Source organism: Anser brachyrhynchus (assembly GCF_964034855.1).
Source record: "Anser brachyrhynchus genome assembly, chromosome: 2".
Taxonomy (NCBI): domain Eukaryota; kingdom Metazoa; phylum Chordata; class Aves; order Anseriformes; family Anatidae; genus Anser; species Anser brachyrhynchus.
This window is the reverse complement of record NC_137695.1, coordinates 32726693-32752437: the sequence shown is the minus strand read 5'-3', so window position 1 is coordinate 32752437 and position 25745 is coordinate 32726693. Positions and strand designations below refer to the sequence as shown.

The 25745-nt window shown below is 37.9% G+C and overlaps 1 protein-coding gene and 1 long non-coding RNA gene across 15 annotated transcripts in view; one reads left to right on the top strand and one right to left on the bottom strand.

Annotated features, from left to right (window-relative positions):
• Positions 1 to 18169, top strand: part of LOC308190206 — a 34909-nt gene extending 16740 nt beyond the window's left edge. The window contains exons 2-3 of the long non-coding RNA XR_013947007.1: positions 9284 to 9434; positions 17572 to 18169. This is a non-coding gene — a long non-coding RNA (uncharacterized lncRNA). The remainder of the gene's footprint in view (positions 1 to 9283; positions 9435 to 17571) is intronic.
• Positions 1 to 25745, bottom strand: part of HDAC9 (histone deacetylase 9) — a 480503-nt gene that overhangs the window by 175014 nt on the left and 279744 nt on the right. For 13 of the 14 annotated variants that reach the window (XM_080581240.1, XM_080581243.1, XM_080581231.1 and 10 more), the window contains one exon: positions 15945 to 18541. In XM_080581240.1, coding sequence (XP_080437366.1) covers positions 18221 to 18541 — 321 coding nt within the window. In that variant the 3' untranslated portion in view covers positions 15945 to 18220. Of the gene's footprint in view, positions 1 to 15944; positions 18542 to 25745 lie in introns of those variants that run through there. The other variant, XM_080581236.1, reaches the window with a different exon arrangement.

Sequence of the window (25745 nt, the reverse complement as noted above, 5' to 3'; positions counted from 1 at the left end):
TACAAGCTACATGGTAATATTTCAGTCTCCTAACTCTGAATCATTTCACAAGCAAAGGGAAGTTCAGGTTTGTGTTAAAAATGGAACTTCTTTGACAGCTTGTTGTTAGATATTTAGGAGCAGAATTATTTTTGAAAGAGAGGGAGAAGGAAATCAGTGGATTATGACTCAGTGGGTTTAGGAGTGTCTAAAAGGCACTGCCCTCAGAGAATACATCAGGCACTGCTCCTACACTGCTTTTCCCACCCTCTCCTGTGACTGATTACTGCAGAAAATTCTTCTCTCCCCGTTACTGGCAATTTTACATCTTCTACTATATTACCCGGTGGAATGTCTCCTGGAATTCCACCCGGGTTCCAGAAGCTAAGAAAGTCTTGATCTTGATACTAGTAAAACTTGTAAGTAAGATAAAAAGCATTTCTGCACGTATTTTTTGAGCATGCACAAAAATGTGTAGAGGCTAAGAAGATAAAATGCTATTTCCAGCTTCTATTAACAGTAAAAATGTGGAAATAACCAAAAATAAGTTACATAAAATAGCAGTTGGAGGTCAGTATTCCTGTTGGAGGAGGTCTTGATATATTGTTCTTTTTTTCCTTTACCTACAAGCCAAACACCACTAAGCCAGAAACCACCAACCAGTACAGTCTCACAGTAACAAGATATTAATAGCCCATGGAAAAATCAACATGTAATTTTATATTATGGTACTTACTACAGTCCCTGTATTTATTTATTTATTATTTTTTTAGTTCTGACCTAACTGTAACACGAGAAAAGGTGGTGGAGTGACATGCATAAGTGTGTGTTCCTTTTAATTTGTAATATATTCAAAATGTGGTTGGAAATTTCCTATATGATTTGTTTTAAGGAACATTCACTTCAATCTTTTATTACAGCAAGCTAGGAATTTCACATACAAATTTTGTTGTTGCTTTCCGTTTGAACAAGACTATCATCCTTTAATATAGAAAAAAGCATGTAATAATCCTGAACTGACACATCTCACCCCTCATGACGGGGCTGTCTGTGGGCCTGCTTTTTCCATCTTTAGTTATATGGACTCCTCTCATACATGAGCTCCTCTTTATTGTTATTCTTTGTGCTTACGTAAGTAAACACACAACAGTTTTCATTAGATATCAGAGAACACACTTGCATTTTACTTGTATTAATCTTTAAGGAAGACACCCACATACATACAGGTAAGTAGGCACTGTCAGAATAGATGCCTAAGCACATCAGTGCTTTTACTTTAAGGTTAAAATGACAGTAGAGATGTTTATATAGATAGTAGTGGCCAATGACCTGAACTGGGTTGAAGCATACCTAATGACTGTCTGGTCCTTCTTCATTTCTATGCATGCTCTACTGTTTCTACTGATCTTACTTGTTGTCCCTTCTTGTGCAAGTTCCTTTTGACATAAGTGACTTGGAACCGCCTATTGCCACATTTCCTAATGCGTTTGATATTTCTTTATCCTCACACACAGGCCACAGAATACTTTTAAATGGCATTGATCAATCTCTTGATGTCAAAATGCCAAATCCAGGAACTTGCTGGTTAACAATTCAATGAGAGCCTAATCTGGATTCCACTAGGCCCATCTCCTTCTTGTAGCAGTATGCAAGCAGATTAGCAAACTTTCAGTGTCTCTCAGCCATTCCCTCTGAAGCTGGTTCAGAAGTGCAAAGCTTTTCCCTGATTTCAGGAGTGTTAAAATAGCAGAAAAATCATCAAGCACAAGAGAGAGAATGCAGACACAGCTCCTCCAAAACTTGCCTTCTAGCAATAAAAAGCAAGCTTGAAAGGAAGAGTTCATCCAGCAAATGGGGTTTTTAGGATAAGGTGCTACACATATAACACCATTCTCGCAGGCAAGCTGAGAGCTGTGCTCAGTGTGCAAAGGAAAAGCTTTCAGTCAGAGCAGGACTTTCAAAGAATTCTGGAAGTTCGAAGTGATGCCGAGGAGCCTGAGGAAACACAAAGGCTGGCGGGGCTGAATTGCAGGCTTGCTCTGAGGACTCCTTGGATCTTAAGGATGCTTTGCTCATGTTTGTATTCTGATCCCAAGGCGAGATTAGACACTTGGGAAAACACTGTGTTAATCTACTCCACAGTGATTCACGCTGGTCACTAGACTGAAGTCCTGCTGAAAAGTTTTAAAGCTAAGCAACAATATGGGAAGCAGAGCCAAACCAGCAGTGTTATTTCTAAGGCTCTGTTCCAAAACTACTGTCTCGTCTTCTCATGCAGCTTAGTCTTCAAAAGAGGTCAATTTAATACTAAAAATTACCAAGATGTGGGGTCAATAAATCTTTTTTAAAGTGATAAACCACAAAGTGCCCCATGAATTGATCTACTTCATGTTGCCATGGACTTTGTAATCTTCCTTTTTTTTTCCATATACCCAAGTACTTCATTCTGTTCTCTCCTTGAAACTTGGAGGCTTTGGGTTTCTCCCTCTCCCAAGATAGTTATCATTGGCCAGTGCATCAAACAACTTCTTCTAGTGAACTCCAGCCGCAGAACAAATACACCACCTACCAAACCAAAGGCGCCCTATTCAAATCACAGGCCCATTTGGCAGCCAGCTCCTCTCATACCATTATATCCAGAGCAAACCATAAATCTTTTGCCTTGGGACACTACTTGCTACCTCAGGCGTGTAAAACTAGCTATTACAACAATTTTAGTAAAACGATCAGCTGCTAGAAAGGCATTGTGCTGTATGTAGGTGCAAAACATTTCACTAGGTTAGTTTCATACAGGTCTATCTTTCATTTTTCACAGTTCAAGTCCTTCCTTCTAGCAAGCTTGAAGCCTTTTATTTTTTGTATCTGCTGGTCGTGTTTCCTGTTTGTTTGGCTTTAAGTTCTTCGTTAGACTCTTTTCTTTTTGTTTTGTTTTGTTTGTCTTTTAGTGTGTTTTCCTTTTGCCTGTGTGGTCTCTTGCATTCCTTGTGAGCTCAGAAACATGTCTTGCAGGACATTTGCAGGAACTATCACCGCACGTGATTCAATGTCAGGAAGAAACTCCCCATTACTGCCTTAGCTAAAATGTAGGTTTGAAAACACAAGACCAAAATTGATCTATCAAAATCAGATTGAATTGTCATAGGACTTTGTTTAAACCCAACTGGTTTTGTCTTCAGATTAGTCTAAAAGGAATTCCTGACGCTGCAGAAGGTGTGGGGAAGTAATAACTCCTCCTAACAACTCCTCAGTGGAAACTGCTGGAAGAGCTAGGCACAGGAGGGTACTTTTTTTTTTTTCTTTGTTGAAAATAAGGAGAAATGCTTTGAACTGCACTGCTCCATACTATGCATTGGAATTTAGCATAGTCTGTAACATGGTAGATTATTCTAATACATATTCTGGTTTAGCACACAAGCAGAAGAAGGCGCTTAAAATGATAATCCAAACAGAGTGATTTTGGAGTATATGCAGAGAGCTTTCATGGCAACTGTCAAAAGGCACGTGTGTCCCAGGCAGACCTGAAGCCTGGGTGCTGGCTGGTTGGTTGTTCCCTCAGTCACCTTTTGTACCCCTCCTAAATTCTTGCTAATGCTTCCTCAGTAATGCATGGGAGTAAGAGAGGAAGGAAGAGTTTGAAGTATTTGTTTATAAATGGTTTACCTCCAGGGCTGTACAAAACTGCATACGTTACTTTCCACCTTCTGAACTCGGTTCAGATCCATTTGATTGCTCAGGTGCTTTGTCCTTTGAGGTAGTTTTGTTGCCTTTCAAGTTTCTTGGGGAAAGATTTTTTTATTTATTTTTTCTCCTGCTGCCATCTCTGATCCAGCTAACTAGGAATGCTACAGAGCGAGTGTGAAATGCCATTAGGTCATAATTTCTCGTCCATAAGTGTAACAGGTTTGACCAAGCTCCTTTCCTCCTAAGGTTCGCAGCCCAGAGAAGAGGCTAGCTCTGAAGGATAGCTTTTCCTGCGTCATATAACATTAAAGTCCTTATGTCAGAGGAGAACAAAAGTGATTTAAAACTTTTTTTCCCCCCTCTTGCCATTCAAAAGCAATGTATAACCTCACACTGTGTGCTTCTACAATGAGACTGAGCAGGGAATTTGCCCTGCACAGGTAGTTTATGAATCAACAGGATATTTTTAGCACAGTGTGTCACGGACTCAGGTCTGAAGATATGCTGCTTGTCTTGCAAGATATTTCTTGTTTTGCCTTATTTTGAATACTCCAGCTAACCTTCCTGGAGCTCATGCTTAGCCACAAATAGAAGAGAGCTTGTTCCTTTCCTAAACAGTCTTCGGAGGGAGGCTCAAGGTTGTTTACTGACAAATTTAAGAAACTGCAGGAAATCAGTGAAAAAGAAGCAATTTGCATAAATGTCCCATCTAAAATGAAATATAAGAGCACAAAATTTGTAGAGGAAATCCAAGTCTGAAAAGTAATTGCACTTGTTTAGATTAAATACAAGACAGCATTTTAATAAGGAAGCAAAACCTCTGGCTAAAGTGTTATTTTCCAGCTTTTCTCTTATTTTATGTTTAAAATTAGGTGGATTCTCCTCAGATCCATAATCCCCAATAAATTAACCTGTCCAAATAACACATGCATAGGATAAAACTATACCTTTGATTTTGATTGCATTGCTTATGGTTGCAATTTAGGTACTCTTGATTCCAAACATTTTTGTTCCTGGGGACTTGGACACCCTTAAAGTGCTGAGAGAGTCTCAGTTCTTACATGGGTCTAGTGAAGTTGTTGGTTGCAAATAGATAAACATGTCTCTTTTTGCTGATAAATGACTTAGAAGCATAATTTTTCAAATATGGTTCTATGTCTATGGAGTATCACTGTTCTTTTATAGGGACTATGGATTTGCACTCTTGTAACCTAGAAATTAGTTTTGAATGGGACAGATTTTATCTGTAAATATAATTCCTAAATATCCAACAGAACTACAGGAAGTGTTAGCTGAACTGTGACATAGGTACAAATAAACTGACATAATTAAGGAAATACAAGTTCTTGAAGTCTTACAAATCGGCAATTGAATTTGTATCTCATGGCCAACTTGATATAACAAAACTAGTTTATTAGCAGAAGTACCTTGCTTTCTGCTCTAGAGCTATGTTAGCACTGTGTTGACTTCACATTACATGACTTTACCACACCTTAGTACCAGCGCTTGGCATTAAAACAGAAGAAATTGTGCTAAAATAAAAGGTTGCAATAGGATGTGACATTTAAATAGAGCAGAGCATCCTGTCGGGCAAGGAGGTTTACCCTCCTTGCTTGCAGGTTCCCTTCAACATGAATATGGAAGTACTTGGCTAATGTGAAAGAGGATGAGGATTTACCCAACCGATAGTGCCACTAAGGATCTCGTTTTAAACAAGTGTTATCATGACAAAGGTGGTTTTTTGTTTGGTTGGTTGGTTTTTGTTTGTTTTTCCCAATATAGATTAGTAAACTGAAAGATAATTCCTAATTTGCTTTGAGTATGGGTAGTACCTTATTACACTACTAGAGGACAGGCAAATTTTAAAGACTTTTTACTATGGCCGTACAAAATACTCCTTAAATGAAGTATATCACAGGTTGTATGTATTTCAGTTAGAGCACATGTACAACAATTGTATTATATGTTAATCAGAAAGCTCTATCACTCTACTTGCATATCCTCAAGCCTTTCTGCATTATGTTACATTTAGCAGCATAATTCCCACCTCAACCATTCTGTGATTCTGTGATTTGGAGGAACAGTTTTGCAAGTACTCTGGAGCTTCTGGATTTCTGAAAATCAGGCTTTTAGAAATGCGGGACTCTTTCCACGCACCCTTCTGAAATGTGCATTGTCCCTAATGTAAAAACTGCAGCAGCCTTATGGATAAGCATGACAGTGCTTCTGTGTCTATTTCTCTTCACAGTTTGTCATTTTTGGACTTGAGTAGTACAGCTTGCTCATTCCTGACTCCTCTGTCTATTTTTTTCTCTATGCCCATCTTTAGAGATGTCCTGTACTATCTTAGCACTGTTTTCTTTTCAGGACACTGGGGGTGGCAGGCAGGGAGGGGAGGAAGGGGGAATGTTCTTCATAAAACTCTAGCCTATTAAGTTCTTCTTCAATTTCTTCTTTTTTTTTCTTTTTTTTTTTTTTTAAGTGGAGCTATCATCAACTGGCTAAGTTACAACACCCTAAAGGCGGCTTGCATAATCCGTATTTTCTATAGATCATGCAAAGACATGTGTATACACTGCTAAATATATATACATATACAAAATACAAGATCCATCAAAATATATAGTGGCAAAGGCAATGCCTGTACAATTTTTTTTTTTAATATATATGTATTCTTTGGGTGAGAAACAAGAAAATATGTATGAACTGTTATATGGGAAGATTGGAGCATATGCTCACACCTGTTCAGTAAGTGGGAAGTAGTGTCATCTAGTGGTTAGCTCAAAGCTAAATGGGACAAGAGCTGTAATTCTGTATATAGTAACAAAAGTTTAATTCATACATTGCTATATTGTGTAACTTAAAGGAAACTATTTCTATGTCTCAATGATTCAGCCAGGAAACAGGAAAACAGTAAAGTCAATTGGAAAATCATACACTGAAATATCAGAAATATATAAATTCTGTCTCATTCTTCTCAGATGGACACTTTCATTTTTTTGCATCTCATCCCATCCCATACAATGTTTTCCTCTGATGGTGCAGACCTCTTGAGACAATTTGATCGACCTTCTGTCTACCCTCTTCCATGCAATATAGGTTGAGAGCTACTCTGGCAGGGCACCAGTACATTACCATATATAGAGATAAGTACGTTTACGTTGAAACTTACAGTAACTGAAGTTAGTTCAGTCTTCAGAAATATAAGAATAAACAAGTCTATTTATGCATAGTAATGCTTTATAAGATGGAACTAGCTTCATTTCAAAGCTGCTTCTTATTGTTTCTTCTTACAACAACACGATTGTTAGAAATCATGTAGACTACAGTACTCCTTAGTATCACTTCTGGGTGCAGGAAAACATGGACATGAGCACGTGCTTACAGCTGACAGAAATGGTAGTGTTAAGCACATACTTAAAGCTAAGTGTGTGATTAATTTCTCTCTTCTCTCCAGATTCGGGGTTTCTAATATGAACAAAGTACTGTCTGCTTTTAATTTTTAACGTCAAAGGACTTAAAGCTCTAATTTACAGCTACTTCTTATATGAAAATCACTGTAGGGTGTTAACATAAAAGCTAACTTGGACCTGGATGCAATGTTATTAGCATGATTACTTGCTATGGAATCTTAATGAGAGTTTCATCCATTACAGTTTCATCTATTAAAATTAAAGAAAATAAAATCTACTGAAACAGTTGAATGAAGGACTAAACACATTAGAATGGAGCAATTATAAACAGGACTTTTCCAGCTGCCCTTGCTAACAGGCAACTCTAAAATAACAGCAACGCATGTCTTAAGTTTCTGCTAACAAAGCTGATTTCTGACCAGAAGGCTAGAGTATTCTTTTTCATCTATTAAGGCCTGAAAGTGACAGTTCTTCGTCATATCCCTAATATTTCCTTTTCAGCTCACCAAGGCCAAAATGTCATCTTTTCTTGTAAAACAAAAAATCAAAGCCAAATGGTTAAAATGCAAAGTTTTGGTTAAACAAACAGTCAGTATTTCAGTGGTTTTATCTGCAGCCTGCAGAGCAACTAAACAAAGCCAAGATATTGTCCATCTCTCTGACAGACAAAGAGCCTCAGAGGTCCAGAATGACATGCCCGGGGCTGGCACGTGATTAGAGTAATTAAATTAAATAGCAGGAAACATGTTTTCCATATGCCATTGCCTGGCCACACACAAACTGTAACAGTAAATCTTTTATATTACATTGGTTCAGGGTAATGTATAACTATCTTAAAAATGCGTGATGCCCACAAAAATAAAGTTAAAGGGAATATAGTAGCATACTCAACTGGCTCCCTGGCTTTGGTCATTGGCTTGAAATGTCAAACAAGTTCATTCCTTATTTATTTATTTTTAAAGGCACAGCTCAAAATGCCCTGAGCATGTGAACATCCAGGAAGCATTACTGGGTTTACACTGGCAGGTAGTGCTGGTGCTCTGATTCAAAGGAAAAAGAAAAAATCTCCAAGTAAAGTTAAAAGAAACATCTTCGGTACCTTACAACGTGAGGTTCTAACACATTTCTCTCAGGCTTTTGCATTAATCAGGCCCTCCAAATGTGTATTCAAAAAGATTATTTTTAGTTGTTTTCTACAGCAACATGATCTCAAATTACTTTGTTTTCATGGGCAGTTGTTAGGAAAGACAGCATGTTTATCCATGCCATAATACAGTCAGAGTTGCCAGTCAGTGGTATCATGTGTCATCAATGAATTTACTTGTAGTTGACCTGTTAAGATCACCTAGAACACTTACTAATCTCTTTTTGATTCATCTTTCAGTGGTTGATGGTGCCAAATTAAATCATTGTTATTTTTATTATTTTGCACAATAAGAACGAGGTTGCAAATCAGTTTAGAAGGAACTTTTAAACAGTGATGTCACTGATTAAATGTCCAGTCCTTGAGATTTTTGGGAAGTGACACACAGGAACGTTTACTATAAATGATAAATTCTGTAGGCTGCATAATACTCTTGACATGAAGAGAATTAAGAATTTGGGGAAAACCATTTCAGCACACAAAAAAGCTGTCCTTTAAATTAAATTTTAAAGGAAAAAAGTGCTTTCTAGTCCAGTATGTATTGGATAATTTCATAATAATTTTAGATATTCCATCTACACTTTATGCATTTCCTTAACCAAGAATGCTCAGATAAGCATTCAGTTTCTGATATCAGGTTCAGCACTGAATTGGAGTATTAAGTTTAATAATTGATAATAATTCAATGAAATTAAAATACAGACTTTCATCTGGAAAAATAAATGTAAACTTATGTTTAAAAGGTAGGATAATAATGATGATAGAAAACTGATGCTTGACTCAATCTTTACTTACTACAGTATTTCTCAAGTTATTGAAAGTTATTGATCCAAGATGTAATAGGTATGGACAATTAGGAATTGGAACTTTTGTTCTTATACACCTTTGAATATTTTCTTTACTAACTAATCTCCATTATTTGATCTGGAAAAGATCTGGTTAGGAAGAGATGGACCTGTTCTCTGAGATGAGGAGGGCTCTTAAGCCTAACTACGAGAGCTGCTGTAGGATGTTTTATGGCCTCTTCTCCCTCTCCTCATCCTCTGCCCACCATTGCTTCCCACAGAAGTGCCAAAACAAGGAAGATGCCTTATCGTCTGCCTGCTTTCCTGCTCCACGGCTGGACTTGGCCTTCTGCCACTGTCCCTTCCCTGCCAGAGAAGCCAGGTCCCTCCACAAGAGGCCCCAGCACATCTGTGAAGAAGCAGTTACTGAAGGTAATTGTGGCCTTTCTGGAGATGATCTCATTTTTGCTAGACCCCTATGGCCTTCAGAAGGCAAATTCAAAGAGGTCTGCAAAGGGTCTGATGCACCTGAGGATGCCTGCAGGTCTGCCCTTGGGCCATGGGTGGGAGAAGGGGCTGGGGAAGGCCGTGGTGAGGAGTAATTTGCTGAAGGGGAGTAACAGAGGGGTAGCTTTTTCTGCACCTGTTCTTCTTGTCTTGCAAAATGCATTCTTGGAAAGCAGCTCTGATTTTCAGGCTCTGGTGCTTCCTCAACACTAACTGCTTAGCCAAGTGCTGGGAGGAGCCACTTTCCCTATGGCCCTCCACAACAGTTTCAGTGGCACAGAGAGAACTTAATCCACGGAGTGAAGTTAGTAGCATTTCTTTGTCCTCATAATGCCATTGTGTACTTAAGACCTATGAAGCCAACTGAAAATGTGGTCCAGCAGCTCCTGCCAGCGTTAACAAAACTGACTTAGTTTTGCCCTCGGTGAATTGTTCAGACCAAAGAATTTGGACAGCTGTGTGGTTTTTGTTGTTTTTCCTCTGCCCTGGTCTCTCAAATTATCCACCCTACTCCTCGTTCCCGAGACCTGCTATAAACCCCAAGGACCTCCTCTAGCACAGCTTCCCACATGCTAAAGGCAGGGACCAAGCACAGCGGCTGTTTCCGTGGCAGCAACTGGACAGGTAGTGTCTCACCAGTGATGGTGCAGCCCTGTAACAGTGACCTGCAGAGGAGGTTCTCAGTTTTGGTAGGAGTATCTAGCTGCAAGACTGTATTTTTCAGTTTATTTTGCATAGAGTATCTCAGCCCTGCAGTCAGCTGCAGGCCTTGAATCTCCTGGTTTGGTTGGGCCCAAGCACTTAGTACAGTGAATCAGCTTTGCGTAACATGGAGGAGTGAAGTATCATATATATATTGGTCCTTCCTGACATAAATTACTGTTGCAATTACACAATTCTGCAGGTTGAATGCAACCAACTTCAGCAGGACTGCATCTCCATTTTCTAACTTGCCTTAAGTGGTGGTATAAATCCTCCTCCATTTCTAAGCATCTCACCTGACCACATGATTATTTTTCCCTTTTCAATACTTAGCATCTATATTAAAGGGGGGGGGGGAGGGGAGGGGGAAGGAGGTGGGAGAACCAGCAGTACATCAATAGCAGCGTGCTGTGTGTCAAACATTAAGCATTCTTTCTTGTGACTTTCTTAATTCTGAGCTGAAGCTATCAATCATGCTGACAAAGAGCATGTAAAGACAGTAGAGCCGATTCTGGTAAGATGTAAAAAGCTTCAAAAATTTTTCCTTCTCTGTTAATGTACCTACCAATTTTTCAGTATCTGTCTACAAGTTAATATTCAGCCTCTCGCAATGACGCTAAATGGCCATGACAGCAAGGAGAACCAAACACTGATTCCTTTCTATAACCGACCGGTTTAGTTCACAGTATCTTTTCACAAAGGTTAATGCTGCATGTATTTTGACCAAAGTCTGCAGAATCCATGACAAGGCCTACTTTCTGCAGAAGCAGCCAAAGCAGAGCTATTCAAGTGAGATATCCCTGGGCTGAACCTGTGGTGATGGCACCTGTATTCAGTGCTGCAATTTGATTTTCTGTCAGAAACACTACCAGAGACTGATTTGAAGTCCTCTGCATAAAATCAGTAGCTTAAGAAAACTAAAACTTACACAGAAGCTAATGGGAAACTATGACAAAAGACCTGCACAAGTGCAGGTAAATGGAGAACGAAAACATTCTATAAAGAAAAGAAAGGAAGATGTCAAGGGATGTGCTGTTGGCACCTGTGATGCCCTAAGGTGAGGTGTCAAAATGGATCAGAACAGGTGAGAACTGAGGGAACCCTGATGACCACCTGTTCCCATGTGCAGTCAGGTGCCTGAGCGACTGAGCTCTCTAGTGTGTGGTGACTCTTAAGCTTGTATTTTCAGTAGAGGAAGATCTAGGAAAGCAAGCTTAGGAACAGCTGTTCTCTATAGCTATTCTTCTGTTCATGGGGAAGAGCATTTTTCAACGTTTCTGCCCAGTGCTACTTCTGGCTCCGCTCAGTAATAGAAATCAGCTTTAAAATCTGCAAACTGCCACCTAAAAATATCCCAGCACCCTTCTCAATGGGTGCAAAAGGAAAAGATTAAAGAAAGCATTGGAGACCAATACTTCACAAAATGCTTTAGGTGAGCAGTACCTTGCTAAACCCTCACCATTGCTGCACTCTTGTAGCTGCAATTTTCACAAGCTTCTTTGCTGAGGAAATGCGGGCAGTCTGAGCAGAAAGACCTCCTCGGCCTCCTGGGGATCCAAAGGTCACAGGCCAGGCCATGAGAGGAGACAGATTATGAACTGCTTTCTGCATTAGAGCACCTATGTCTCCAAGGCATTCAGGCTGAGTTGCTCTTCCAGGGCATTAACCAATGGAGCTTTATTAAGACTTAGTCAGCAGTGTGCTGAGAAGTGCATGTATTCACTGTCATATTTTAAGGGAAGGAAAAAATGAAAACTTGTGTGTGTGCATGCGCCTGTCTGTCAGGGAGGGAGAAAAACATTTGGAGGTCAGAACAGAGCTCTTCCAAACATAAAGCATTTAAAGAAGTAGCTTTCCAAGAACACATAATCCTCTTCAATGAGAATAATAATAATAAAACCATGCTGTCTGATACAGGAAATGATAAATTGCCCATTGGTATGAAAGTAATATCATCTGACTGTCAAAATGTGAAGTGATAATTATTGGGATCTGGATTTACAGGCTTTTGATTCATGCTAGTTATGTACCCCTGCTTAAGTAATTTTGCCTGGTGTTGCCCCAGCAGCTTTCACTGACAGAAGTGTGCAGTACCAAAATACTATATTGTAAGTATCTGAAGGAGGAAAAGAAGCATCAATAATTTGGGATCAAAAAATATAAGCACTATCAACATTATTCTGTGCTGCTATCAGTGAAATGAAAAACTTTGTTATTTTGTAATGTACTGATAAAACATTTGCCATATAGTTGTTCAGACATCTCAGTTCTCAATTTAGTTATGCGATAAAATAAGTCTTATTGCCTTCTACATCTGCAGTGTACAATAGCAGAGACAAACAAAATAGCAATCAACTCCTTGGCATTAAGTAGATTTGATACTTTCTGAAAAAAAAAGATCATTTTCACATCCAACTGGGAGAGGCAAATTACTTGTAGAAATTCTTATTATTATGCCTTTTCACATAGAATTGGCATTAAAAAATTGAATTATACTTCCCGTAGTATTGGATAATGAACAGTCAAAAACTTTATGGACAGACCCTTAAGAGCAAAGAAGACACAAAGCTGGCTAAATATTTAGAGATTTATGTAAATGAATGAAAAAATTTCACAAAACAAATCCAGCACCACAGTTCTCTCCCTCCAACCTCCCCACTCCTTCCCTAGGATAGTCTAAGGCTCAGGTATGAATAAAGAAATCCTAATGCTAGCCTATATTATTTGGGGGTTGTACTGGGCCTGTGCACTCACAGAACTGAAGAAGGACATTACAGTACAAGGTTAGTGTCTCTCTTACTGGCTGCACAGTTACAGGAGATGACTAAGGTAGCCTAAGGAAAAGAAAAAAAGTGAATTGATCTAGTACAGATCAGAAAGACTTGTGGTTACAATATCATTTAGGGAGGGCAGAAGGGAGTAGAGAAGGTGGAAGGTTTCTTTAGAAGTCTGACATTCAAAAGTTACATTTCCATTTCTCATTTCCCTTCTGGGTCTTCACAGCACTTATCAAGGTCAAAAATGCTGCAACTCGCCATCAACATGGAAGAACCAAGTGTGCAGCCAACTTCCCTTATGATTCAGGGCTATGTACTGTTAGAATCAACAGAGATACTTCATGGCAACTATGGAAAAGTAAAACCAAAGCCACAAAGGTGCTGAGCCAGATTCAAACCATCTCATTTAATCAGCTAATTAAGGCACTGAGTTGGTTACAAGTAAGTATCTGGACTGTCAAAGTAACTCTAGTTATTAAGGTCCCCATGTAGTCATCCCAGAGAACTAGGCACTGCTGAAGTATGATTTCAAGTTAGCGAGCTAGTACCCTTTAACTTTCAGCTGCTGCTGAAGCAACCCTTGGGGTCTCTAATAGCTGTGTGTGCCTACATGTAGCCATTCACTACCAGCATTAAAGGCCAAAGTCAGCCTGTATGGGCTTTATGAGGTATGGGGCCAGCTAAGCAACAGGAGCACACCTGAGTCCAGGGGACCAGAAAGCAGGGCACACATAGCAGATAACCCTTGTGCAGCAGAATGAGTGAGCATGGCTGGGAAGCCCAGAGCATCCCCCATTCTGCCTTGCAACTGGCTATGTGTTTTGGGCTTGTTGTTGTTCTTGTGTTGGTTTTTTTTGTTTGTTTTTGTTTTTTTTTTTTCCTTTTATTGTAATTCTAAAGTAGGCTGAGTTATAAGAGGAAAAAAAATGCAAAGCGCACAATCTACTAAATGCAAAGCACAGTCTATCAATTGCAATGATAAAATGCCACAAAAAAAATCAACAGGATTCCACTAGAGCAATGAAGAAGATAAAATTATGATGCTTGTCTTCTGTTTGCCTGAACAGTAATTTAGCATATAATGTTCTACACTATATTCTTCTATTGAGAAACCAGGTACAGAAGCACTGCTACCACCCAAATGATGGGAACTGCATAAGGAAATCAGAAACTAAACAAATAAATGAAAAGCAAACAAACATCCCTTAAGTGGGATAAGTAGGACATGCTGCTAGTGGGACAGAATACAATAAGGAAATTAACTTGCCTTAGCTAATTTTGGCTTCAAATTGTGAAGTGTTCATAAGGGGGAGAAATAAGTAAACATTTTTAGATTGGTGCTTGGGAGTAATGTTTATAGATTATACCTCAGAATGCCAGTGAAGACAAAAACAGGGTATAGTTAGCTTAAATAACATATAGAAGTCTTAGTGATCTTGATGATAACGAAGATGGAATGAAGATGGTGCATGAATGAATTGCTGAACAGAGAGGAGGAGTAGCGGCAGTGTCTGGAGTCCTGTTTTGCTGAGGCATTCAACTTTTAATCCTATTTTGTTAACATCAGAAGGTGAAAAAGGCTAGCATCCAGTAACTTGTGTTTTAGTTGAGTTTATAAATATTATGAAGCATTTTCCCTTGTTTGGTAGTAATTACTTCTAAACTGGCATCTACACTGGCTTTATTTTTGTGGACAACAGGACAGACTAAGCAGCTGCTGTTCAAAAAAAAAAAAGAGATGCACATTAATCAGGAGATGCACATTAATCCCAGAAAAAAATAAGGCCTATGGATTGTATTACATTTTGATTTTTTTTTTACATTATGGATGCTTTGGTGTGTGGTAAACACATAATTTAGAAAAAAATGTAGGTGTAGCCTCCAAACCAGGAGTGCTGTCAACTGAAAGCATTTAAGACTGCTCTTCTAATTTTGACGTGAGTATTTAAACAAATGGCATCTCGGTAAAAATCACTGTCAAAAGCAAGATCTACTTGCAGGCACAAGATTCAAAATACATAATAATTGACAGGGCAAGAAGTATATTGTTATTCTGTTAATGCTACTTAAGCTTTCCTAAGCTGAAACTTGATTTTCTTATCTATTTTTTAATGTATTACTGATAAAACATTACTTTGCTGTTGGATCACTTAATTACATTTGAATTATGAAAATATTTATTCTCACATCCTTAGGTTCCTGAAAGAATTTTATTTTAGTTAAAATTCTACTAGAATCAAAGCAGCTAAAAGCTTTTCCTGTTTAAATGAACAGTTTGAAGGCAATGATTTTCCATACTCTTTTGACAGTAATATTCATGTACTTTAGCAACAGAGTTACGTAGTACAAAGTGTTTTTCTCGGCACATCTGAAGCAAAGTTCAGGAAACGTCACCACTTAGCTGTTTTTCTGCTGCAGGACTTCACTTTCTCCCACAATTGCTTGAAAGTCATCAAGTTTGTGGATTCCCTTTTTCCCACTCTATTTACAGATGGATTCTAGTTTTGCAATGGTCTTGAGGAGTATCAAAAAGGTGATTATAAACTCAGTTTCAACATTTTTATGGTTCTAGGAGGATTTTAGAAGTGTCATAGAAATTATATCAGTTCATCCAGATTTTGGATAATTTTGGATAATTGGGGGCAAAGAAACTGGACTTTCCCTTTCCAATATGATACTACATATGATCACATGTTCAAGACAAATGCCATGATGGGAAAATGAGCATGCATCGATACTATTTCCACATTCACTAGAACTTATAATGGCTGATGTAGGATAAAACAAGAGACTAAAAGGAAGACTTTGTGTAATCATTGTAAGAATAGTGTAATAAAAACCTTGCTCCTGAAAGCTTCAATTGTTTCAACAATGTGTAGCAAACATATTTGGTTATACAAAGCAAAAGCACAACTAAGTTATCAACTTTACACAAAGTCAGATATCTGAAAGGTGATCTTTTAAAAAAAAACTTTATTTGAGAAAGGAAGAGACTTATATCAGAAGGCAAAAAAAGGGAACATACAAACAGAATATATTTACAACACAAAACAAGAGATCACCTCTAAGGGTGTAAATTATAATAAATACAGTAGATTTAAAATGTAAGAGACAATTATCAATTAGAAATCTGTGTTTTTTTAAACCCAGTTTTCCTTTTCACTGGTTCCAGGTAGTTTCTCTATTTTAATATTATCCAAATTTGAAAGATTCTGAAATTAAAGCCCACTAATGTATTGGGGTTTCTCACCTGAATGACATTATAAAAATATCTTCTGTCCTTTGTGAATACATGTTTTTGAAATGATATTGTACAAAAATCTTCTCATTGCAAATTTCTCCCCAAATAAAATGTATTTTAAAAGATGCACTATCCCTTTTGATGAAGCCGAAGTTAGGTTTCAAAGAAAATTAAAATTATACGGAATGGGAAAAACATAAAATTTCATTTTTATATGCTTCACTTTTTGAATGTGAATGTGATTTTTTCATCCAAGACAGCAAAAGATTTCTGTTCAAATATAAAGCACAAATAAAAATAACCTATATTTTGTCAATTAATATATCGTTCCTATCTAAGATGATCTTTATGGTTCAAGAGGCCTTTCATTATATAGCAACTATTTAGTCATTTGTTTGGAGATCTTCTAGGAAAAAGGATAATGTATCTTTATAAGTTGCAACATTTTATAAGAGATTTAATAGTATTAGAGCATAATGTAAACAACACATGCTAATAACATTTCAGAACAATTTCTACATTTGGCAAAACAGCTATCTCTTTTGAAACAGGATACTGCACCTTAAAATACCTTAGCTTTAGAAATATAAATATTTTTAATAGAAAAAAAACTGACAAGGATTCCAGGTCAGTTTGGGATTATCCATATTAAAGGGGATCTTAATACAATGAATCTTTAACTAGCTTAACAAAAGTAAACCTATAAAACAAGGTAAACATATCAAAAGGGAATATGAAGGAAATGTTTCACTGGAAAGCTTCCTTAACAATTTCCCTACTCGCTTTGTTATTTTCTTTGACAATAAATCAATTCATAGAGTGCCTTTAAAAACAGAGAGAACACTACCCCGTTCCCCCTGCCTTACATTCCTCAGCACATGAATCACTTGGGCTTCCTGTTTCCATAAGGCATTTCCTGCTCCCCCTCTCAGAATCACTTTTCTGCAGGAGAACAGCAGGGACCTGACAAAGTCTTGACTTAAATAAACAGTGCCTGCCATTGCATCCAGCACTGCTCCGTCTGATTTTGGAGCAACAAAAGGGACACCAGCTCTCTGAAAGCACAGATTTCACAAATGTGCTTTGCTCTTCAGTGTTTGTAAAATACTGTCAGACAATTTGAAGTTTCCTCTTGCTGAGTTGGCATTTTTACACTGACCTTATTTTAGGATTTGTCCGTAAGACCTAGTGATAAAGGTTATGCAATATTGTATGATTAGTCGTTATTTAAAAAAATAAACAAGTGATTGGATATCAGACAATAATGATAACAGTTCTGTGCTTTTCCTCCAATACCGTAGTATCTGATTGGAACCTAATGCTGTGTTTTCTTTCTTGCCAGTATTTGCATCTGCTTCATTTAAGGATGTCTCCGCGGACAGTATCATCAAATACGACAAATGAAAAATTAGGCAGTGCAAAAACTGAAAACAATGCAATATTTAAACAGTGCCTTGTCTGGCATCTTTACATCCATCTTGTGCACTTCTCTAACTTACACTTTGTACTCCAGCCTGGAACCGCTGATATAGCAGTCAGTACCTGTCTACTGGGGGAAAAAATACCCTATATTTAACAGTGTTCAAGACTACATTATGATACATTATATACAGATAGCTGAAAGCAAAAGTCAGAGGATTCAAAATCAGAGAAGAATGTTTCATCAATCAGGTCTGGAAACTAAGTCCAGCAGTAGCTGATCTCAACAAGCTAGGTGATAACGAGTTCTCTTGCACTAAGAGTAAGCGATGTAATGTAATCCTGGGCTAATACAAATTCTATCGTCTATTACGCAAAGAGTTATGTAGAGCAATTGACTGCAACAGGTATTTTCTCCATTAGTGGCCATAAGGATGAGCTCCATTACATTTTTAAGTGTGCATACAACACCTCTTCCTTTGTTAAATTCTTTGAATGGTAAATCAGGATTTGCTAGATCAGTGATTCAAAACACAATCGCTTATCAAAGGCTAAGAAAATGCACGTGATGTTCAGATAATAACCTTAATTACAAATCCTGGAGCTAAATCTTTGCCTATTACCTGTTGCATAAAAGCAGCTTGCTCCCCAGATTCCATTTGCTGGGTTTGAATATCCTCATCACTGTCCGGTGGCTCCTCTTTGACCTTCACAGCCCCAACCTGCTGTCCTATTCTGTCATCCACACCAGCACTGCTGCTCTCAGCCCTAATGCTGGCACCGCTAGCGGCAGCTCGCTCCTCCTGCATCGAGTGGTCTCCATGAAGCTCTTCTTCAGCTTCCTCCAGGTGACTGCCAGGCTGCTTTAGCTGCTCAATGGACTTAGAGAGCATCTGGAAAGAGAAGGAAGGGGATCGGTTACCGACTCTTTTCATCAGTGACAGAAACGGTGAAGCATCAGATTTGCACCAACAAAATTACAGCTTCTGCAACAAAACCAGGTAGCGATGCATCACTAAAACATTAATTTACAGGGAAAAAAAAAAAAAAAAGAACCAACATTCCTAAGCAAAAGGTCACTTGTTATTCTGCAGTTGAAAATAATCATGTATGTAATGAGTGCTATACGGTAATGCTAACTAAAGATAAGGTGGACTAATGAAAATGTTACTACACATCTGTTGCATTGTTGCAGCTGGTAATCAAGAGCAATTAGTCTCCCTTCATACTCTTTTTGAAACAAAAATGGGTAAATTTATATAAATACATATTACAGTTCATTTTTCTCAACATAAAATAATAAAGGAACTCTTAAGAGAAAAATAGTATCGTGGTTAATATTTTGCTACAAGCAAATTAGGGAATGCTCACAAAGGCTTCCCTATCAGTTACTGCATGAAGATCCACAGAGGAGCAGTGACAAAGAGACAGTGTCAGTCACCTCTCCTGTGGCACAGGGAGACAACAAGGATGCCTGTCCCTGACTGGAAGGAGTGCAGCTTTTGTCACGTACGGTACAGGTGTCCTTATTTCAGCAGTGACAATATAACACAGCTACCCAGGCAATACTGTTTTTACACTACTAACTGCTACTGTAAAGCTTTACTGAAGTGTCAGATGCCTGAGTGTCACAACCAAATATAGTTTATGCTTTATGCTTTCTTGTTTAAGATGTCACAAGTATATTCCAAAAAAAAAAAAAAAGTCCAAATGTAATCCAAAAGCCAAACTCAAAAAAAAAAAAAAGGCCTTGTTGAAAGAGGCATAAATCAGACAGATAAGTAAGCATCTGCAGGACTAAATGAGTAATTATCACTTATTCAACTGGCCCACTTGATTTTAAATAAATACTGACTTGTATCATCAAGGCCAAATATACTTAGAAGAAAAAACACTTTACCTTCCTCCCTTCTCCCATCTGCCCACCCCTTCCACAGATATCAAGTCTTTCAAACTGAGTTTTTGCTGGGTTTATATGCTGAGTTACTGTATGGCTTCAGTACAGATATTTTGTCACAAACCATGGCTGGTGTAGTTCTTTCATTCTACTCACTAATGCATAGAAAAATGCCACCCCAGGGAAGGGCAGCATTGTCATGTAAACTATGATCAAGAAGCTACAGCTGGACTCAGAAACACACAAAGTCAGCAACGATAACTGAAAGATTTGATTGTGCAGTCCCAGTGATATTGGGACACACACCTCACATCAGTGGAGAAATAAATTCCGCAGTGGAAGTCTACAGGCTGTAGTCACAGCAAACCTTCTTTTTTTTGTTTTTTTTTTTTTGGGGGGGAGGGGGTGGAGTGGGGGTAATGGGAACATAATGGTTTACTAAAAAGAAACAACCAAAAATCCCTTTTCATTGCTCTGGAAACTGCAAAATCACAACACCTGAATCCCTCATGCTGCAGGTGGCATGCTCTGAACTGAGGAGTTTTCATTACTGCAACTAACGCAACGTGTCTCCTTTTATTAAGAAGAATCTTGACAATTTCTCAGATGAAACCCATAAATCTTTTCCAGTTGTTTGCTGGGGGATGACACCAACCAGGAAGGCACTGAAGCTCACTACATATATTCAGATTGGGTATGCTACTCTGTTGCTTACTTAAACATCTGCATGTGATCCCTCTCCATTCCTCAAACAAAAGCAAAAGGTAAGGCTGGCCGGCCAGTAAGCAAGTACAAGCTGAAACATCTGTGCGACAGATCATCACATACAGCCATGAGAGTCACTAGTGCTGCTCCATCTGTAAAGCATCCCATGTGCCAGTTACTTGACATCAGGTGGGTTATTCTGGATGGAAAGCCAACAGAAAAGGACTGCATGTCCACGGCAAAGTTAAGACATATTTAGCTCATTACTGCTCTCCTTTTATACTTGTTTCATTTTAATGTCAGGCTCTTTCTTCTTCATGCTGCTGTATGGCACACATCTTCAGTGCTGCTGAGCTTTCTGATGCAACACATGATGTCCTGCAGTATATAATCTACATGTGGAACACTGCAAATGCTTTTTGCATGCAATCAGCAGGGAGATACAAGCATACACAAGAACTGTGGAGACTAGTGTGGTATTTGCGTGCATTTCAATTTGCAGTGTGCCTGTCTTGGCACCCGCTCCCACACCACGGAAGTCAGGAGATTTGCTCCAGACTTTGGTGACAGAAGGAGCTAAACAAATTAAATCTTCTAAAACTCTGTGAAATTGAAGTGTTTTTTTCTCTTTTTTTTTCCACAATAAAATTTACAAAGTACGTAAATATTGTCATCAAGTACATAAATATTGTCATCTTTCATGCAAAGTCTTATTAAAAACATCCTTTGCATTGTGACTTGATGGCAGAATTGAGAATGAAACTAAGCCCCAGGCTAGGAAGCACTAGAGTCATGTCCTCTCATGTGACTGAGCCTGACAAAATGGGTGGACCACATGGGGGCAAAACCTGAAGAAACACTCCTGCTGCTCAGTCTGCTAAGCCATATCACCACCATGCTTTCATATTTGTTAATGTGGTTTTTAAAGGCAGCCCCATCTTATTCCAATAATTACATTAGTATAATTATCAGGAGACTGTTCAATTCTCCTGTCCGAAAAATCTTCTTTTATACTATATAATCCTATGTATACTCCTGGCACTACTGCAGAAAATTACATATCTGGAGACATGAAAAAATAACAGTTTAGGGTCAATATTTCTATTGTACCTCTCTACCTAAAGCTGGATTACACAGCAGAAAGTAAACCCTGAATGGAACACTGCTCAAGTCCTTTTACAATGCAGCCGGATCCTTCTGCTTACACTTAACATTTAAATCTTTCACTTTAAATCTCCACTCTCTTTTTTTTTTTTTTTAATTCTGAATTTATCTGTAGATACATGAAGAACTTTTTCCTGGTTTTAACGTACATTTTTCATTTTGAGAATGTGATTGCTTAATCTGAGCTTTAGTAAGACTACGTTTAAAAATAACTTAAAAAAGAGTGGTTTATACTTAATGAATAAATTAGTTGTACATATTGTTCTTCTTGAACCAATACACATTCTTGTAATTGGTATTCCAAGTAAAGGAGTTACTCAAAAAATGGCTTCTTGCTAATGTAACCTATATTTTTTTCCCCTTTTATTTTCAGGAAATTAAACTGTAAGGGATATTCATGAGCCAAAGTAAATAGTGGCAGCAGGAGAGGAAGCATTTACAGACATCAGCTCCATTGTATAACTGCAAGAGTCCAAAAAAAGACATCAAAAACAATCAAACTTTCTTGGCTGTACCAAAAAATGGAAAACAAAGCACAAATAATCTGGACACTGCAACAACCACTTTATAGGGCCTTTAGTTGCAGCCACTGTCTTTGTCTCCTTTGTAATAACAAGCTCTTGTAAAATGGAATATTTTAAATAAAATGTGTTTACAAAGAGACAAAGCACAAAATCCTGATGCAGCCACCACATACATTTCTTTCCTTGATTAATTGTTCTTTTCAAATACATGGCTGTCATTTCTAGGAACTCATTTACATACTTATGGAAAACACTTTTTCTCCTTCTGTTCTGTAGCTATCAGATTACATTGACCAGCTATGTAAGTTGTTAGCCATACTAAAATGACTTGGCACCTGCTTACTGTTTTCTGTTACCCATGCATTTCTAACCCATTTTCTGTTACCCATGCATTTCAGTTTCTAACGGATGCATTTAAACCTTCAAGATCATTTTTCTGAATTATGTCTTAAACATTAGTTCTCAAGAAAGGAAAAAATTCTCTGGGCATTTTTAATTGTTGCTGCAGTCTTGTCCACATAATCCCCCACTATGAGCAATATTGAAAGAAGAGGCATGCTACCTCTCTCACTTTCAGAAGATGCTAGTCAGAAAGGTAAGCTGGAAAGCCAAAATCTCAGTCATAATCTACTTAATGAAACTAGGTTCATTTATTCAAGTTGAACCTGATCAAAACAGTCTTTCTTATTTCATTAAATATCAGATGGCTGAATAATGAATCTGTGGTTAACTGACTCTTTTCAATATTCCTATTGATGACAAATAATCTTAGTTTCTTCTGTTAACTGATCAATAGAAACATCCATATTTGAAACTATTTTTACCATTTAAACCATTCAAAACTATTAATACCCTGGAATGAAAACGGAAATTCAGGGACTCCTTATTTAACCTTTAACATTGTCCATACTGCTTCTGTGCTTTAGTGCACACTGCAAACTGACCCACTATTTTAATCTTCATTACTCCAATATAGGACTCTATCATTGACAAATAATTGTGTGTAGTCAAAATGCTATCAACACATTTTTTAAAGAGCACTTGTGGAGTTCATTTGAAGTGGATGAAGTTCGTTCACTGATCAAATGAAATCTTGGTCCCAGTGAAGACAGCGTAGTTTAGCTTTAGCAGAGGTAGGACTTTATTCATGATACACGTGGGTAAAAAAAAAAAAAAAAAAGAAAAAAGAAAAAACAACCAAAAATCCCACCTTTTAAAGGTAGAGGGCTTTGTTCACTTGCTGATTACATTATAATTTCTGAGATTTTCTAGAACTCAGACTTATGCTATCAGTTTTGCACTTGTATTAGTTATCTCAAAATCCCTTTTTTTTTTTTCCCTGCAAGTGGCAGCATAAAACCTTTTTAGATACAGATATGCACAAATGAAAACAAGATTTTAGGATTTTTACTGTAGTAGCAGTTTTTCGGTACTCAACTGCAATAATTTTAGTTGGAGGTTTCAGACTTTGGACTCCCTTTATTGAGCAAAATGAAGTTCTACAATGGTGATCAAAGGGCCTTATGAGGAAATAAGCTGTCAGTTGGACTGAAGTGTATTAAAGCTGACAACAGCAAAGTCGAGCTTCCCAAAGACAAGTGGAGTTCAGGTTACTGCACATTCATTATCATTTTTTCTCCAGAAAGCTGGGACAAGGGTTTCTACCTACTTTTGGATGCGATGTCGACTTTTGCAGCATGTTTTTAGAAGGTCAGCATAGTAGATCCCACAGGTATAAATGTCAGGCTTCAGTGCAGACGTATACCATTTCCCACATCAAAAGCCTGGCATATGACAGCTGACCAGAAATAATCCATAGGGGATCTTCTCTTTGTTATTAAGGACAGAGGCACACCTTTTGGCAATGATTTTCTTTTCAGAATGGAAATGATCCAGGGGAATTCTTTACCTCTGACCTATGTCAGATTTTGCTTGTTATCACCCTCACAACAGCACTGGCTTGAAGCACTGGCTTGCTGCTGAAGTATATTCTTTTATCAAAGAAAAGAAATCACTTTTTAACACAAGATAAATAAAAGATCTATGGGGTGGGGAGAAACTATTGCTCTCTTCCTCTTTTTGCTGTTACAGCAAGATTTGCCTATTTGTCCACCAAGATCTGACCAAAATCACTTTTCAGGGACTGCTGACACATGCCGTATCATCACATTTCAAGGCAAAAATTCAAATACCTGTTTCAGTTGAAATATATGACAGCCTTAAGTACTTACACAGTCCTAAACATAAGGAGAAAAGGAAAAAGAAATGGAAATTAAATAGAATGTATTAACTTGTTCTAAACTCTTGATCAATTGGGATTTCATAGTCTTCTCAGCTTAAAATGGTTCTCATCTTTCTAACCAAATTTTTTAAGAGAATATTTGAGTACTCCTAATTAAAACATTTTTTCAAGACTGAAAAGGAGGGAATTACATATCTGTGCAGATATGTGTTTCATTATATGGCCTACGTTCAGAACAGTGAGGAAAGAGGAGTGAAAAATAAATACATGTATTCACTTGATACATGCTCAGACTTGTCCTAAGAAATGCAAAGATGTCGGGTCGCTTTGCTACATGGCGTAGAACATCTCATTCTACGGTTCAGATAAGCCTCCTCTGCAGAGTTCAAGTTTGATTGTAAGAGCCACACAAAGCTGTTAGCTTAAATAACGAACAAAAAACTTCAACTGCAAATAAAGGTAAGGTTTAAGAATGAACAAAGTATGTCCCATCCTGCTGGTGGAGTTAAAAGACCTTATGCCAGCACAGATGTTCAATCTGAACCTTTAAATTTAAAGCGTTAAAAAATATAATTTTAAATTCAGTACTTATCAGCCACTTGCTGATTTGATCATTTCTCACTCCCTTCTATAATGGCTACCATTAAATGCCAGTTTTTAAAAATAACATTTCTTCTGTTAATTACATAAGAAAGCACCTGGCTTTCCATATACCTGCAGAGCACAGATGTATGATTGGAGCATGGTCATTTTCAGTGGTATTCATCAGAATGGTTCTTCTGGGAATGGTATGGTAGAAAAACCTCTGCTACAGACAGTAAAAAAAGTCTGACAAACCACCCATGTCCTCACATAATCCACTGCTTCTGTGGATGCAGCATGATCCTATCCCTCCTTAGGTGTTTGCTGCTCTGGTGAGTTACTGTGCTCCTGATGAAAGCTAGCTGCTCTGGGAGTAGAGATAAAGGAGACTGAGCGATCTGGGCAAAGGAAGTAAGCTAAAGACCCTGGGATAAAGATAAATTTCTACTACCTACATATGCATATAGCCTATACTGTAGAGAATAAAAGCTAGGTTCGTTAGGTTTTAAGAGAAGCAATTGTTTTGTCTCTTTATTACAAATACCCATGTGAGAATGAATGTGTATTTCAAATATGTTTTGAGAGGGACTTGTTCTCAATGTTTTGTTTCATAAAAGTTTAACACTGAAACAAGCACCACCACAGGCCAACCTCACTCTTTTTAGTTCTCTTCCAGCCTGAATCTTGTGAGGTGCAATGTATCCTAGTCAAATGTGTCTCAAGTTTAATTTTGACATTCAGGAAAAATGTTCCTCTAAGTCACAGTGCATATCCCCAAATGCTATGGTAGAATGTATGCAAATAAGCATGACCTAATACAAACATGTCGATGTGGTTCTTTGCTTTGTGAAGAATGCATGAACAGTAACTGATCAGTTTGCAGTGGATACCCACAAACAGCATAAAGACTCACTACTTTACTGGTAAAGATTCTTTTCAAACAGTTGAGGGCAGGTGAAATATTTTCAAAACCTGAGGCTACA